Source organism: Amphimedon queenslandica, unplaced genomic scaffold (assembly GCF_000090795.2).
Source record: "Amphimedon queenslandica unplaced genomic scaffold, v1.1 AMPQUscaffold_13322, whole genome shotgun sequence".
NCBI classification, from domain to species: Eukaryota; Metazoa; Porifera; class Demospongiae; order Haplosclerida; family Niphatidae; genus Amphimedon; species Amphimedon queenslandica.
Genome location: NW_003546442.1, coordinates 84,611 through 99,034, shown reverse-complemented (window position 1 = coordinate 99,034; position 14,424 = coordinate 84,611). Strand labels below are relative to the sequence as shown.

At 35.7% G+C, this 14,424-nt stretch overlaps 5 protein-coding genes across 5 annotated transcripts in view; 2 read left to right on the top strand and 3 right to left on the bottom strand.

Annotated features, from left to right (window-relative positions):
* Positions 1-465: 465 nt before the first annotated feature.
* Positions 466-1,648, bottom strand: LOC100631621 (40S ribosomal protein S19-like). The gene is made up of 6 exons (XM_003387728.3): positions 1,609-1,648; positions 1,429-1,531; positions 1,167-1,336; positions 1,001-1,115; positions 622-676; positions 466-556 (listed from the first exon to the last, which is right to left on the bottom strand). The coding sequence occupies exons 2-6, from the start codon at positions 1,503-1,505 to the stop codon at positions 536-538; spliced, it is 438 nt and encodes a 145-aa protein (XP_003387776.1). The 5' UTR covers positions 1,506-1,531; positions 1,609-1,648; the 3' UTR covers positions 466-535.
* Positions 1,649-1,693: 45 nt separating this feature from the next.
* LOC100640584 (uncharacterized) lies at positions 1,694-4,585 on the top strand. The gene is made up of 9 exons (XM_003387714.2): positions 1,694-1,843; positions 1,894-2,232; positions 2,274-2,561; positions 2,610-2,891; positions 2,969-3,115; positions 3,178-3,270; positions 3,347-3,374; positions 3,577-3,634; positions 3,782-4,585. The coding sequence occupies exons 1-9, from the start codon at positions 1,768-1,770 to the stop codon at positions 4,397-4,399; spliced, it is 1,929 nt and encodes a 642-aa protein (XP_003387762.2). The 5' UTR covers positions 1,694-1,767; the 3' UTR covers positions 4,400-4,585.
* Positions 4,586-5,068: 483 nt separating this feature from the next.
* Positions 5,069-8,696, bottom strand: LOC100640456 (cytoplasmic tRNA 2-thiolation protein 1-like). The gene is made up of 3 exons (XM_011406642.2): positions 8,175-8,696; positions 6,559-6,869; positions 5,069-5,462 (listed from the first exon to the last, which is right to left on the bottom strand). The coding sequence occupies exons 1-3, from the start codon at positions 8,680-8,682 to the stop codon at positions 5,100-5,102; spliced, it is 1,182 nt and encodes a 393-aa protein (XP_011404944.2). The 5' UTR covers positions 8,683-8,696; the 3' UTR covers positions 5,069-5,099.
* A 7-nt stretch (positions 8,697-8,703) lies between these two features.
* LOC100631494 (oligoribonuclease, mitochondrial-like) lies at positions 8,704-10,435 on the top strand. Its single transcript, XM_003387727.3, has 7 exons — positions 8,704-8,743; positions 8,790-8,870; positions 9,238-9,314; positions 9,578-9,655; positions 9,746-9,966; positions 10,176-10,229; positions 10,273-10,435. Exons 1-7 carry the CDS (start codon positions 8,710-8,712, stop codon positions 10,337-10,339), a joined length of 612 nt encoding a protein of 203 aa, XP_003387775.2. The 5' UTR covers positions 8,704-8,709; the 3' UTR covers positions 10,340-10,435.
* Positions 10,266-14,424, bottom strand: part of LOC100640330 (sialoadhesin-like) — a 12,078-nt gene continuing 7,919 nt past the window's right edge. Inside the window, exons 13-24 of the mRNA XM_019998365.1 lie at positions 14,136-14,401; positions 13,862-14,080; positions 13,550-13,807; positions 12,885-13,103; positions 12,571-12,828; positions 12,302-12,520; positions 11,999-12,256; positions 11,738-11,956; positions 11,464-11,691; positions 10,714-11,412; positions 10,634-10,661; positions 10,266-10,580 (exon numbers count right to left, since the gene is read on the bottom strand). Coding sequence (XP_019853924.1) covers positions 10,433-10,580; positions 10,634-10,661; positions 10,714-11,412; positions 11,464-11,691; positions 11,738-11,956; positions 11,999-12,256; positions 12,302-12,520; positions 12,571-12,828; positions 12,885-13,103; positions 13,550-13,807; positions 13,862-14,080; positions 14,136-14,401 — 3,019 coding nt within the window. The 3' untranslated portion in view covers positions 10,266-10,432. The remainder of the gene's footprint in view (positions 10,581-10,633; positions 10,662-10,713; positions 11,413-11,463; positions 11,692-11,737; positions 11,957-11,998; positions 12,257-12,301; positions 12,521-12,570; positions 12,829-12,884; positions 13,104-13,549; positions 13,808-13,861; positions 14,081-14,135; positions 14,402-14,424) is intronic.

The window sequence follows — 14,424 nt, the reverse complement described above, 5'->3', positions numbered from 1 at the left end:
TGGTGCCCTCATGTTATGTACAAGTGGGTTTGTATTCAAAATAATACCATCAAAATGTATTGGATTCATTACAATAAAGCTGGATTTACAATATGATGCTAGGCCAATGTACCGCCAATTTTTAATCAAAAGTGGGGGAGATTTGACCTTTTGATGCATGCTTTACACTGCAGTTGAACCAGATTCAACTCCAATGTCAACGTAATGTCAGGACTAGTGTCACATTATAAATCTGGCTTAACCCAATCAATGGACCAGTATTAAATACAGCTAAAATAATAGTGAGTTAGATTGTGCACTTATCAATTTGCAAAATTTTAGAGCATCCTCAGATTCATTTTGGCAGTCACTCACTGCATCACATTAATTAATACTCTGCCAGTATCTCCAGCTGCACAATAGCTAGGCAATGTGTTGTGCATTAAACTACAATTCACAGATGTCACCTTTGTCAAACAAAGCAAGTTAATTTCTGATCGCACTTTTTAATTCAAATGATTAAAACTTTTTTTAACAATAACAAAATTTTATGAGTTCATTTCTTGTTGGATAATACCTGTGGCAAGAGAGAGAGAGAATGATGAATGATAGTAATTATTTCTTCATGTTATTATAACTCACTTGTCCTGCAATACGATCAAGATGTTTTTGACCTTCTGACGTAATCTTCCTCCCACTAAATGAAAACGAAACCAAGAAAGCAAAACAATCACTTGTAGGCACAAACAACCAAATAAACATTAACTACACAACATCAGTGGCTTCAGGTCATATCATTTACTCTCACACAGGAGCCGCTTTGCAGTTACCATGGCAACCACATAACCACACCCATCAGCATTAGCATGGTAAACATCATTAGCCAACAATAGGAATATCACTACCACAATTTAACCATCACTATCACTGGATATAGGCAACAATGAAAACACTGGAACATAAGCAAAGCCGTCACATTTATAAACAAAATGACTGACAAACTCTTCCATCATTTTCTTACCCGTTGGAGTCCTTATCAAGTATTCTCATTTTCTCTAAGCTCTGGACAACATGACGGAGGATGGCAGTATTAGCCTTCCTATACACACCAGGACGAGCACCCCTCCTCTGCTTACCTAACATAACAACAACTAATCAACCACACCCATCAAACACTAATACTTCACCTCCATAGACTTTAGCAAGTGCTCCAATGCCAACTCCTTTCCTTAGGTAGATGTGTCTAGCTATGCTTGCTGCCCGGATGTAATACCAGTCTTTGTCATATGGAGACAGCTCTTTATGTGGGCCAGTCTTCACAAAATCAACATACAACGGCAGCTTAATCTTACCACTCCTAAAAAAGATGAGAGTGTAATCATACATAATACAGTTTACACATTTAGAGACAGAGGGGTTTTAAAAATATAATTGGATCAAATTACTTACAATTTGAGCCATTCAGCTAGTTGCCTAACAAATTCGTGGGGATCAACATCCTTCACTGTAACTCCACCGAAAGGCATCTCTTAGCTTAACACTATTCTATCACCTACACATGAAAGTAAAGCGAAAAAGAAATGTAATGATATCCTCATGATTACCCATTGGGTGCCATTTTGTCCTTACCTTTTGTCGAGAAGAGAGTGAGCACGTGGCAGAGTCTTTTATTGAGCATGCGCAGAAACAGACAGTGCTACATTTTCATGTTCTGTTCATTTTTTATTTTTCCGAATTTAGGGCGAGAGAACAAGGTCATTTTACACATCAGAGACAAAGACAGATAAGATGTCTTGCAGATTTCACAGTGGCCTGGCCCCAGTAGGGGTGAGGAGTCTCCTGATGGTTTCTCTCCTTTTGATAAGTAATTAGAGAACGTGCGAGACCACAAACTTTATTGCTCTTCTCTTTCAGATGCTGACTGGTTTTGTCAAGCTCAGTGTCCTCCTGACGTTGTTTCTGTTTTTATTCTTAATGACAGAACTATGCATGTGCCATTGACGGAACCATTATGTCTTCAGTGTAGATTCTTGGATAATCAAGGAAACTTTTCGACATTCTCTGATGGTGTATGGAGGAAAGGTAGCACTGTATTGAATGATGGTGATTTTAGTGGTAATGTCAACTTATCAAGTACATCTATTACTATGTACATGAGCCTTGAGTATCCTGATGATGTTGTTAATGTTGGTGATACTATTACTTGTTCATCATCAACTGCTGGTCAACACATTATTACCTTTGGTGACTTTGGTAAGTTGAAATTAATAAATTCATATTATTTCTTTCATTAGTTTTTCTTAATCCAACTGTATCACCTAATGGCTTGATTAATGTTATTGAAGGATCCAATGTAACATTAACATGTTCTAATCCTGGTAATACTGGTACGCCACGTTATGTATGGGTTAATGATAGTGACAGTAGTGAATTGACTCCTGTGATTAATAATCCTCCGCTGAATCTCAGTATAATTGATATTGATAGCGCAGCTAGTGGGAATTATACTTGTAGATCAGCTAACATTGATTTGCAAGAATTAACCAGGGAAACTACTGTAACTATTAATGTACAGCAGTTGAGTAAGCATGATAACATAATGTATCATTATTCTATTTTTCTATATAAAGGCCTTCCATCAGTTTATATTCAAAATTATCAGAACATGGGATCTGTTATTATCAATTGTACATATGAAACTTATGATAGCTCCATTGATGTGAAGTGGGAACACAATGACTCATTACTGGACCCCAATAGTGATCCTTATATCACAGTTATCACACAATCCACTTACTCTGAGCTCACAATCTCATCCCTCACCCAACAGTACACTGGAGGTTATCAGTGTATTGTTACAAATGGTGCTGGCTCTATAAAGAGTGGAAAGGTTAACGTCACAATAAGCCCAAGTGAGTTAATCCTATACAAATTGACACTTTACATAGGTTCCATTGCACTATGCCTTTACCTCATCCTATTTGTGTAGGTGTTTCATCCTCAACTGGCAGTATTAGTAATACATTACAAGCTACCAGCTCCGGTAGTGTAATTCAGCCTAGTAGTACCATCCAGCTAAGTAGTTCAATCACTGTATCACCCTCGAATACTCAAGCTGTGTCTTCTCAAAATGACAGTATGTTGTGATTATTTTGTTATTAATATTGATACACCTTCATTCATTTGTCCTCTACTCAGGGACAGTGGTGTATGCTGTGAGTGGTTTAATTGTTGGTGGGGTTCTAATAATCCTAGTTGTGGTGATTACAGCTACAGGTTGTTATTTCTATAGTAAGTTTGTGTTGATTATGTCCTGTCTATCATTCGTTTAATTTGTCTTGCACTCTTTCTGTCTCTTTCATAACAGGACAATATAGAGCAACTTACAAATATGAGTGAGTCATACACCTTACACGTTAACTTCTTCTCATTCACTGTTTGTCTCTCTCTCTCTCTCTCACCTCTCATGTCTTTTCTTTTCCTCCCCTTCTCTTTCTTGTTTTGTGTTTGTTCGTTTTCTGTAAACACAATAATAATCTTCCTTTGTTTTTGTATGTATTTCTCCCAACCCGTCCATCCTCATTCTACTGTATGTAGTGTTAATGGAGAAGCCACATCATTTACACTAGAAGAGTTCAACGATGGTCCAGAAAAGGTAAACTATAATCTCTCTATTGTTCCTTTTCCCCTTCTTTGGAACGCAGTGCCATAAATATGATTAGCTTCCTGTGTACATGTACAACTAGGACGTATAGTTATTTACTAGTTTTTAATTATTCATTTCCCTCTTTTTCTGACTTAGTTAAAGCCTTATGCTACATTAGATGAGCTCCTTACTTCTTACAATTCAAATGATAACCTCATTAATGGTAAAGGAGGTGGCTCCTCTCGCTCATCATCTATTCGTATCAAACGTTTTGATCATCATGAGGAGATAGACATCTCTACCTCTGAGACTCCAAATGGCTATGAGAAAGAGCCAGTACTTTACTCTAAGGTCAACAAGCCTCGCAAGAAACCTGATGTCTCAGCAGTGAATCCTCTCTCTCCCCCTCCCCTCTCTCCCCCGGCTCTCCCTCCTGTACTGCTAAGTGACTCTGGTCAACCCATAAATCTTGATCCAGACTCTCAGCCTCTAGTCACTTCTAGTGATCCCTCTGATTCTGAAGTACCGCCGGACAAAGTCCTTTATGCTGACTTGACTATAGCTCCTAGCAGTAAGCCCCCAGGGTCTGTTCCTTCTGATCCAGATAAAGTAGTGTACTCGGATATCAGTCAACTTCGTCGTACAGCATCGGGTCATGTGGTCTATGCTGATCTTAACATGTTGTCGTCACAGGTCAATTCATCTAAGCCTACGGTTGCTCTTAATTCAGAGAAAGTGGTTTATGTAGACATTGATGCTATAAAGACACAATAGTGAACAATGAATATAAACATAGAACATACTTAATTATTTATTTTGATGTTTCCCCATGTATGTGTCATCCTGTATATGTGTGTGTGCATAGACAAGGGACTAATATTTGACTAGCTTTGCAATCATTATTATTTTTAATGCACATATTATGTTTTGTTTTGAATTCAATGGAATTGACAGCTTCTATATAATAGTTATCTTAGACTAGCTGCTATACACACAATACAATCAAAAGTTATGCAAGGAATGCTTATGTCTGCATAATATATGTATCAACTTAATTAATGTTTGGATCGAACCTATTAAAAATAATTGACATAAATATTAGTGGATTGATTTGCTCTGACAACAGTCAATGCAGAGAGAGGCAAAAACAAGATGACATAATGTGAGAAGGAAAACATTTACCTTCACTGTTTATCTGGCTGGCGTAACTCTTTCCTTTATAGAACTTATTGATTGGGAAAAAGATGAGCCAGTTAGGCAAACAATAAAGCCACTCCAGTATAGATTAGCTATGGCATTGTTTGCTCTCATTTCATTAGGATACATTACATAATGGCCCAATTTAGTCTAAACATCAACTATCTGTAGTGTAGGGTTATCATTACCCTACCCATGCCTTTGCCATACATAGGCATAGTTATAAATATACATTGTAACAGTTCATTCCCTTTGTGACACATTAATGAATTGTTTACTAAAATTCTAAAGATATATTTTCAGTTTGTAGAGATAAAGTGTCTGTTTTATGTCCACAGGAACACTTCAATCCTCTCTCCTCCTTACAGCCTCCATACACTAATTGATCCTCCTTCACTCTCTCTTCTTCTAATTCTCCTTCTTTCTCTCCTCTTAGACTCTCCCTTTCTCTTTCTTCTTTTAATTGTAATTTCTTAATGTGTTCCTTGAGATTGCTACCATTGGCTTTCCCAATCCCTAGTCTAGGTAATCCTCTATTTAATCCTTCTAATAGCACACATGCCTTGCAAAGCTCTTGGCTCGATATGTAGCCACACCTGCTACATGTTCCTTGAACGGGTAGTTTTATTTCAGCCTTTACCTATTGGGACAAAATTATGATAATTGTAGTATCAGTGACAGAGCTAATGTTAAAAGGAGGAGCTAATACTCGAGAGAAAGAAGAGGAGTGTAGCAAACACAGCACATTCTAAGAGTGAAATAATCAATTTAACTAATTAATAATTATTAGTCAGCAAAACAATAGGGATGAATGGGCACAAAATTATCAACTGCGACTGATATTGGATTTCAAAATAACATATGCCTACCAGTAATTTGTTTGTTATATGTACTATTTGGTTATATTTCTTTTAATTTCAGTTGGCTACCATAATAGTTTGACTGTTAGAGCAAGATCATGTGCCATTTTGGCAAAAACTATTGACTATTGTATTATGGGCCAAAATTTGTATTGTGAATGCTTATAACAATTAAAATCACAAAAGACAGCTATGTTGATGATAATAATAGTACTATTGAGTAACAAAACCTCTCTCTAGTCTATTCTTTACAACAGACAATCAGTTGCTGTCCCTACACACATACATGTACATGTACTACATTACATCAAGAGTAAATACATGTAATATTATCTACTCTTGATTACATGTACTACATGTACTACATGTACAAGCATAGAAATTCTCCTTCAATGGGTGAAGATAGTTATACAATGGACTATCTAATTAGCATACTCTGTACATGTGGAGAATAGATAATATAGTCTAATTAGGACAGGGTGTCACTCTGATAGACAACTCCACGATAGTAATGGCCCATAGGTGTCCTTTTGAAGATGCTTGACAATAGAATCATGTAAAAAGTGCCTTTTAATGTAAAAATGTTCATATTATTCAATAGGGCTATGCTCTTCGTACATGTACATGTAGTACAGTACATCACTATTATTCTCCAATGAATATCAATTATTATACAAACTTGATGATTGGAAAAATCAAAATAATGATTATAATAATTGTCAGATTAAACCCACAGAGTTAAGAGCTAAATTTGCAAAGTTTAGCTAATGTAACTAAAACACTTATGGCTAACTGAAATTGCTATTAGAAAACAATTAACAACAGTATTGCACTTGATACAAATGAAAAAAAACACAAAAATCATTAGGAGCTTACTGATAAACTATCTCCAGAATAAATAATGTCAATGATTGTGCTTGGTCTGATGGCTTCAAGATCCTTTAAATAAGTCCTAGCATGTCCTCTATAAGCATTCGGTGAGTACACACACTCGGTAGAGAAATAGTCCAATTTCTTGAAGTAAGCATACATGACGATTTCTTTCTCATAGGAGTACTTGAAAGGCTTAGAGCGAGGTATGGCCCCATCAGAGCCGGTGATGATGTGTGTGCAGCGTTGGAGCCGAGCAATGTCACCTCTTAGGACATTCATTAGGACCGTCTCTGCAATATCATCAGCATTGTGACCTTTTGAGAGAGGATGTGGTTAATTACATACATGTACATGTACATGCACTAGGGTATAGAATAACAATGTCTCATGGCCGACCACAAAAAACAACCACACCATTTCATATGCCCCCAGCACCAATATTTTATTTTTATGCTTTCTAGTGAGCAAAGATGTGTACACTCATTTTGTAGCTAAAAATTTGATTATTATTCTTATTCCCTTTAAACCTTGGTTTCCACTTGGTCACTGTCAGGGTTTCCCACAAAGTGAGCTACACAGCATGGTCTATGACAATCACTACAATAGACATGTATACTATATCCCAACTGAGTTTAACCCAAGAAAAACTGGAATAACTTTTTATAGGAATGTGGAATAAGGATGAAACTTTCACAGGTTCTTAATTGCCCAATGCCATCACAGGATCCCAGGTCTTGGGTCTCTCAGCCCTTGGGAACCCTGAGAACCGGGTTCTCGCTATAAACCCAATACAGGCCAAGAACGCAGCTGTAAAATGTCGGACATGCTTCTATGAATATCATTATAAGACGTCATCAGTGACGTATACCTACATTTTTCAAATTCCAAGCGGCTGGTGTCAAAGTCAGTTGGGATATAGTATACATGGCTGTTAAAGCAACTTCAAAAGTACATAAAATATTCAATTTTGATTGGAATCAGCTCAAAATTTTTACAGAACATAAGAAGACATACATGTATCAGAAAAAATTATAAAGTGGAGAATTCTTTTCTTAAAAACTTGTAAAAAATCCAATTTTGATCAAAACCACTTCAAACTTTCTACACAACATACAAACATGTATCTGCAGCAGAAAAATTATAAAAAATGGAAAATTCTTTCCTAGTTATCCTTGAAAAAATTTTGCCAATGACTCTGCACTATAGTACAGGGACTTTGGCTCAACTTTGAGTAACTTTAAAAATTTGTAAAACTGGTTTAAACTTTCTACACACCATACAAACATGTATATGCATCAGAAAAAAATACTGAAACTAAGAATTCTCTACTAGTCACTTTTTTTACCATACAGCACAAAAACATGCATATGTATTAGAAAGTATCATAATTCTATCCTAAAAATTAAAAAATACCCTTTAAAGTATATGGTATTTTGTCAAATTTTTTATCAACTTCAAAATCCACTGAAAAAAATTTGCATGAGTACTATGCCAAAATCCTGTGGGAAACCCTGGTCATGTTGAATTAACTTCAACTCTGTCCCTTTTTGGATTTAATGGAAACTATGTCACTATGTCTATCTGTCAAGACCAAGTGGAAATCAACCCTTAGCTCTTACCAGTCACAATCTTGTCAGCTTTCAATAGCAGTGCTCCTCTGTCTAGTGCCTGTCGTCTGAACACACCACAGAAAGTACAGTTATTCTTCATTCCTATCTGACGTACAATGGCATCCATAGTCCAGCCATACAGTTGACTGTAAGAGACGATCTGAAGGGGAATACCCATCTGGTCCCTGTTCCTCCTCACGCTCTCAAGTGAGTCGTCACGATAGCCAGTAATCCCCTCATCAACAGAAAGAAGGAATAGGTCCAGCCCATAGTGGTGCCTTTCATTGAGCAGTTTCATTATATAGGCTAATACAGTCGAGTCCTTTCCACCACTAGCAGCTATGGCTACTCGCTCTCCTTTGTTGAATAATCCATTCTGAGTAATGGTCTGATGGACTTCTTCTTCGAATACTGCAAAGAAACATTCCTGGCATAAAGGTTGTCCTGTCTTGGGTCGTTTTATAGAAGCTCGTTTCTCTTTACAGCTCTCGCAAAAGATCCCTTTAGCAGACGCCATGATTGTAAAAGGGCGGAGACTGCCATAATGCCCCGCCTACCAAGTTTCTTTACTCTGAAAAGTACTCTCTGCAGAGATTTTCCTTTTGCTATTGTATTTTGTTTTAGGTATTTTATGTGCTAGATCTAATAGTAATTACATCAGCAAAATGAGTGACAAAATGATTTGGGTTGATCTTGAAATGACTGGTAAGGAACCACTTCAATAAAACTATTCATGCTAATTTGGTAAAACTTTGATGAAGCAAGCTTATTTTTTAATCTGCTTATATAAGGGGTTGTCTAAATTTAAATCTGCCAACCCTTTGCAAAAGAATTTTTTTGCCACTCCAAATTTTTATTAGCTACCTTAGAGTAGCTTTTAATTACGAGTACATCATCAAAATGATATTTGAATTTTTACTTTCAGTGGTACTAGTAATAATTGCAATTTGTAAATTTTTGTTAACAGTTATATGGTATTTATTACATGTACTGACAATTGCAATTTTTATTCCAATAGTCCACAATTAATAGCACCTATAATTAAAAGTCACTTTTAATGCATTATTATTAGGTCTCGACATCAACAAGTGTACTATATTAGAGATGGCATGTATTGTTACTGATGGAAATCTTAAAGTTATTGCAGAAGTGAGTAGGTCTAACTGAACCAAATCTTTCACATTAGCTGCAGTGATACATTTTAAAACTTTCATTACCTGTAACTTACCATAATATTGTTTATAAGTAATTTTGGCAGGATTGATCTCTCTTGAAGCCTTTGAAGGCTTGATACATTGTTTCATGGTGACCACTGCAACAAAATTAATAAGCAACTTTGTTAGATCTAACCTTTTGCATTCTTCTTTGTAGCATGGTAATAATGTTAATACTGATAATTATAACTATTGTAGGGCCCTGATGTGTGTGTACATCATCCTGAATCTGTATTGACATCAATGGAGGAATGGTCACAGGATCATCATGAAAAAGTTAGAAAAACCAATTCATTTTGTGTAAATTGAATATACCTAAAATAGATGATGATATACCCTCTATTGTCTTACTTTTCTTTTATACAGACTGGTCTCATTAAATCATGTAGAGAGTCTAGATATTCAATGAGAGATGTAGAAATTATGATGCTTGATTTTGTCAAGGAGCACACATCACAAGGATCCTGTCCACTTGCCGGAAACTCTATTTATTGTGACAAGATGTTTCTAATAAAATATATGCCAGAGTTTACCAGTTATCTTCACTATAGGATAGTTGATGTTAGCAGCATAAAAGAGCTCTGCAGGTCTGTTGATATCATACTTAGATATATACAATAATGAGGCAAGCCTAATCTAACAGAGCATTGTTTTATTCATAAACTAGTTGTTTGAAAATTTAGGTAGCTTCTATATGTACACCATATTCCTTATTTCTTGCTTTAAAATGTAACTGAAGCAAGAGTTAGTGTAACATTGTGCTGTAACAAAGCTGTTACTTTAATTATCAATTTAGGAGGTGGTACGTGAAAGATTATGATCTTGCACCTAAGAAACAAAATTCACATAGGTAGGCTATATCCTTTATTTTTATTTTCATCACTAATTTGAAGGGCATTGGAGGACATTAAAGAAAGTATTGAAGAATTAAAGTATTACAAAAATAAAATTTTCAAATAGAGAAATTTATTAACCATAGATCTATAATAATTATTGTGCTAAAAATAGTTAATAATGGGATTTACTCTAAAATAGTCAATTGACTTTAGTTCATCATTCAGAGTTTGAGTTTTGATCTGGTGCAGGACCTTCTTGCTCTCCCTCTTCTGGTTCATCCTCTGGATCCTTAATAGAACCTTCACTTTGACTGCTCTCTTCATCACTCTCATCTTCACCCTCTTCCTCTCCTTTCTTGCGATATCTGTTTATAATAATGTATAACTTAGCATTGATACTCTATTTGGTATAACTTACTCTTCAAGCTCTGTAGCATGTCTCTTCTCTGTAAAGGAAAAAAAAATCCATTTTTAAGTATATAATAATAATTTATGTACCTTGTTCTTCTGCATTGTAGTCTCGCTTTCTTCTCCTACCCCAAAGACAACACAGACATATTAAACAGCATAGGCAACAAATGCAGCAAATCAGTACAAGTATAACTATTAGTGCTATTATCCAAGCATGGAGTGACTCCTGCCTTTCAGTTCCGCCAGGAGTTCCAAGCTCTCCATCAACATCAAATATCTTCTCTTGACTTGGTGAACTACTTCCAGCTTCATTAGCTGCAGAAACAGTAAAAGCAAATATTTCACCACGCCTGAATGATACATAATGATAATTGTTAGTCGTGCTGATTGTGTTGAATTCAGCATTTAGTTGCCTCTTGTCAACTGTTCCTGATTTAAAGGTCACTCTCCAGTTAAATGTATAGCTTGACACAGGACGCAATGGTGTGGCTACATTGTTCCATTCTACATAGATATATTGTGAGTCACGACTGGAAAACTTAACTATTTGTATTTCAGGGACAAGTGGTGGTAGGCCTTCAACAATCAGCTCTAATATTAGAGTTCCATTGATGTCTTTATTATAGCAAGAGTAATTCCTTGAATGATGCATTGAGAGTCCAGTTGTCACAAGATGACCAGTTGATGTGACATTAAACGGAGCAGAAGGAGTGCAGTTGTAAGCCTCACTAGCTGGGGGAAATACCAATTCACGTAATGGAGTCAACCATACTAGAGTCTTTGAATCTGTAAGAGAATCAAGCTGGCATTGTTTATGAGTTCATCCATTTTACTAACCGTTAACATTAATCTGAAAACTAGGTGATGAAGTACTATTCCCATCATCATCGACTGCAATACACTGGTATCGTCCAATGTTTACATATGATACATTTGACAAAACAAGGCTGGATCCATTTTCTCCAGGAATAACAGCTCCATCTTTTAACCACCTGAACTCAGATGCATCAAATGTATGACATGGAATAACAACTCTTTCCCCAACCGATATTTCAATGGTAGATCCTGTGATATGTGATGTAAAAAGTCTCTATAAGTAAAACTTGCTTACCAATTACAGTTATACTGATGGTAAGTGTAGCTCCTCCATGATCAGCTGATGTAAAAGTGTATGTTCCAGTGTCTTGTGGACTAAGAGGATCAGTGATCAAATCTCCTGACTCTGTCAGTATTATTCTTGAATTTTTGGGTGAGATGGTATATCCACTGGAGACAGGAGGAGCAAAGTTTGAAATTAGCTGCGATCTCATTCCAAAAAGTGTCAGAGAACCTAATAAAGGAATAATTTATTAAAGTGTTTTGTCACTCTTACTTGCTACACTGATTATGGTGCTTGATGAGTTGGTACTTCCTCTGGAATTATTTGGTGTACAAGTATATATACCAATATCAGTAGTACTGATACTTGGTATAGTAAGAGTAGAGTCTGTTTCCCCAGCTATTAATATACCATTTCTAAACCATTGATACCTAAAATCAACAGGAGTACCACCAACTGTAACATTAATAGTAACTGAACTCCCTGAAGACACTGTCTGTGGATCACTGATACTAATGACATATGCTGGAGCTATAGAAATAATATTAGCATATGATTTTGCATGTATCTTCTTACCGTATACATCAACAGAGATTGTTAGTGTAGCTCCTCCATGATCAGCTGATGTGAAAGTGTATGTTCCAGTGTCTTGTGGACTAAGAGGATCAGTGATCAAATCTCCTGACTCTGTCAGTATTATTCTTGAATTGTTTGGTGAGATGGTATATCCACTGGAGACAGGAGGAGCAAAGTTTGATATATTTTGCATTCCCACTCCATTAATTGATAAAGAATCTATGGAGTTATACAAAATTAACTTGATTTTTATTAATAAATAAATTTACTTGTTACACTGATGATAGTGCTTGATGAGTTAGTACTTCCTCTAGAATTATTTGGTGTACAAGTATATATACCAATATCAGTAGTACTGATACTTGGTATAGTAAGAGTAGAATCTGTTTCTCCAGCTATTAATATACCATTTCTAAACCATTGATATGTAAAATCATCAGGAGTACCACCAACTGTAACATTAATAGTAACTGAACTCCCTGAAGACACTGTCTGTGGATCACTGATACTAATGACATATGCTGGAGCTATACAAATGAATGACAGTAAATGTCTATTGGTGTAAGAATTATGTGATTCTTACCATATACATCAACAGTGATGGTAAGTGTAGCTCCTCCATGATCAGTTGATGTGAAAGAGTATGTTCCAGTGTCTTGTGGACCAAGAGGATCAGTGATCAAATCTCCTGAATCTGTCAGTATTATTCTTGAATTGTTTGGTGAGATGGTATATCCACTGGAGACAGGAGGAGCAAAGTTTGATATATTTTGCATTCCCACTCCATTAATCGATACAGAACCTATTTGCAAGAAATATAAAATAAAACAATTATGTAGAATATGACAAAGTTCTACAAATTCTCATTCACAAGGACAATGCTACATTGACCTATCATAAAGTTAGCATCAAACTGATTAAAATAACAGCAACCTTTTTTCTGCATGCACGGAGGTTTTATAAATTTTGAGCAATGAATAATGCCAAAGTAAATTATTTTTGCTAGGGCATTGATACATCATCAGTAACTCTTTCTTTATGCTCATGTACACTGTGCTTTATGTGCCTTTAGAAGTACATAAATCAATTGCATTTCTTGATAGGGAAGAATAAGCTCTATTCAAAAAGTGCTAAGATACCCACACATGTATTGAAGAAGATAATTTATTTTACTCAGCGCATGCAATTAATTTGCTATAATAAAAAACAAATGACAGTTATTATCAGTCTAAAAATAAACAAACTTACTTGTTACACTGATTATAGTGCTTGATGAGTTAGTGCTTCCTCTAGAATTATTCGGTGTACAAGTATATACACCAATATCAGTAGCACTGATACTTGGTATAGTAAGAGTAGAATCTGTTTCTCCAGCTATTAATATACCATTTCTAAACCATTGATATGTAAAATCATCAGGAGTACCACCAACTGTAGCATTAATAGTAACTGAACTCCCTGAAGACACTGTCTGTGGATCACTGATGCTAATGACATATGCTGGAGCTATAGAAATGAATAGCTATTGATTAAAAAATAATATATGTAAGTGTATCTTACCGTATATATCAACAGTGATGGTAAGTGTAGCTCCTCCATGATCAGTTGATGTGAAAGTGTATGTTCCAGTGTCTTGTGGACTAAGAGGATCAATGATCAAATCTCCTGAATCTGTCAGTATTATTCTTGAATTGTTGGGTGAGATGGTATATCCACTGGAGACAGGAGGAGCAAAATTTGATATATTCTGCATCTCAACTCCATTAATTGATAGAGAGCCTAAAAGTACATGAAGTATTGAAAATCATCGATTAAATAATTATTAAAAAATTACCAGCTACACTGATTGTAGTGCTTGATGAATTAGCACTTCCTCTAGAATTATTTGGTGTACAAGTATATATACCAATATCAGTAGTACTGATACTTGGTATAGTCAAAGTAGAATCTGTTCCTCCAGCTATTAATATACCATTTCTAAACCATTGATATGTAAAATCATCAGGAGTACCAGCAACTGTAACATTAATAGTAACTGAACTCCCTGAAAACACTGTCTGTGGATCACTGATACTAATGACATATGCTGGAGCTATAGAACTAATCATAGGACATGAATCTAC

Coding starts and splice junctions, on each gene's coding strand:
- LOC100640456 (XM_011406642.2), bottom strand. CDS start 8,682: ATGGCGTCTGCTAAAGGGATCTTTTGCGAGAGCTGTAAAGAGAAACGA. Junction 6,870..8,174: donor AGCTGACAAGATTGTGACTG/GTAAGAGCTAAG, acceptor CTCTCTCAAAAG/GTCACAATGCTGATGATATT. Junction 5,463..6,558: donor ATTCTGGAGATAGTTTATCA/GTAAGCTCCTAA, acceptor TTGTCCCAATAG/GTAAAGGCTGAAATAAAACT.
- LOC100631494 (XM_003387727.3), top strand. CDS start 8,710: ATGCCCCGCCTACCAAGTTTCTTTACTCTGAAAA. Junction 8,744..8,789: donor AAGTTTCTTTACTCTGAAAA/GTACTCTCTGCA, acceptor ATTTTGTTTTAG/GTATTTTATGTGCTAGATCT. Junction 9,967..10,175: donor AGCATAAAAGAGCTCTGCAG/GTCTGTTGATAT, acceptor TTATCAATTTAG/GAGGTGGTACGTGAAAGATT.
- LOC100640584 (XM_003387714.2), top strand. CDS start 1,768: ATGTCTTGCAGATTTCACAGTGGCCTGGCCCCAGTAGGGGTGAGGAGT. Junction 3,116..3,177: donor TGTGTCTTCTCAAAATGACA/GTATGTTGTGAT, acceptor TCCTCTACTCAG/GGACAGTGGTGTATGCTGTG. Junction 3,635..3,781: donor TCAACGATGGTCCAGAAAAG/GTAAACTATAAT, acceptor TTTCTGACTTAG/TTAAAGCCTTATGCTACATT.
- LOC100631621 (XM_003387728.3), bottom strand. CDS start 1,505: ATGCCTTTCGGTGGAGTTACAGTGAAGGATGTTGATCCCCACGAATTT. Junction 1,116..1,166: donor ACTTGCTAAAGTCTATGGAG/GTGAAGTATTAG, acceptor TTGTTATGTTAG/GTAAGCAGAGGAGGGGTGCT. Junction 557..621: donor TTGATCGTATTGCAGGACAA/GTGAGTTATAAT, acceptor CTCTTGCCACAG/GTATTATCCAACAAGAAATG.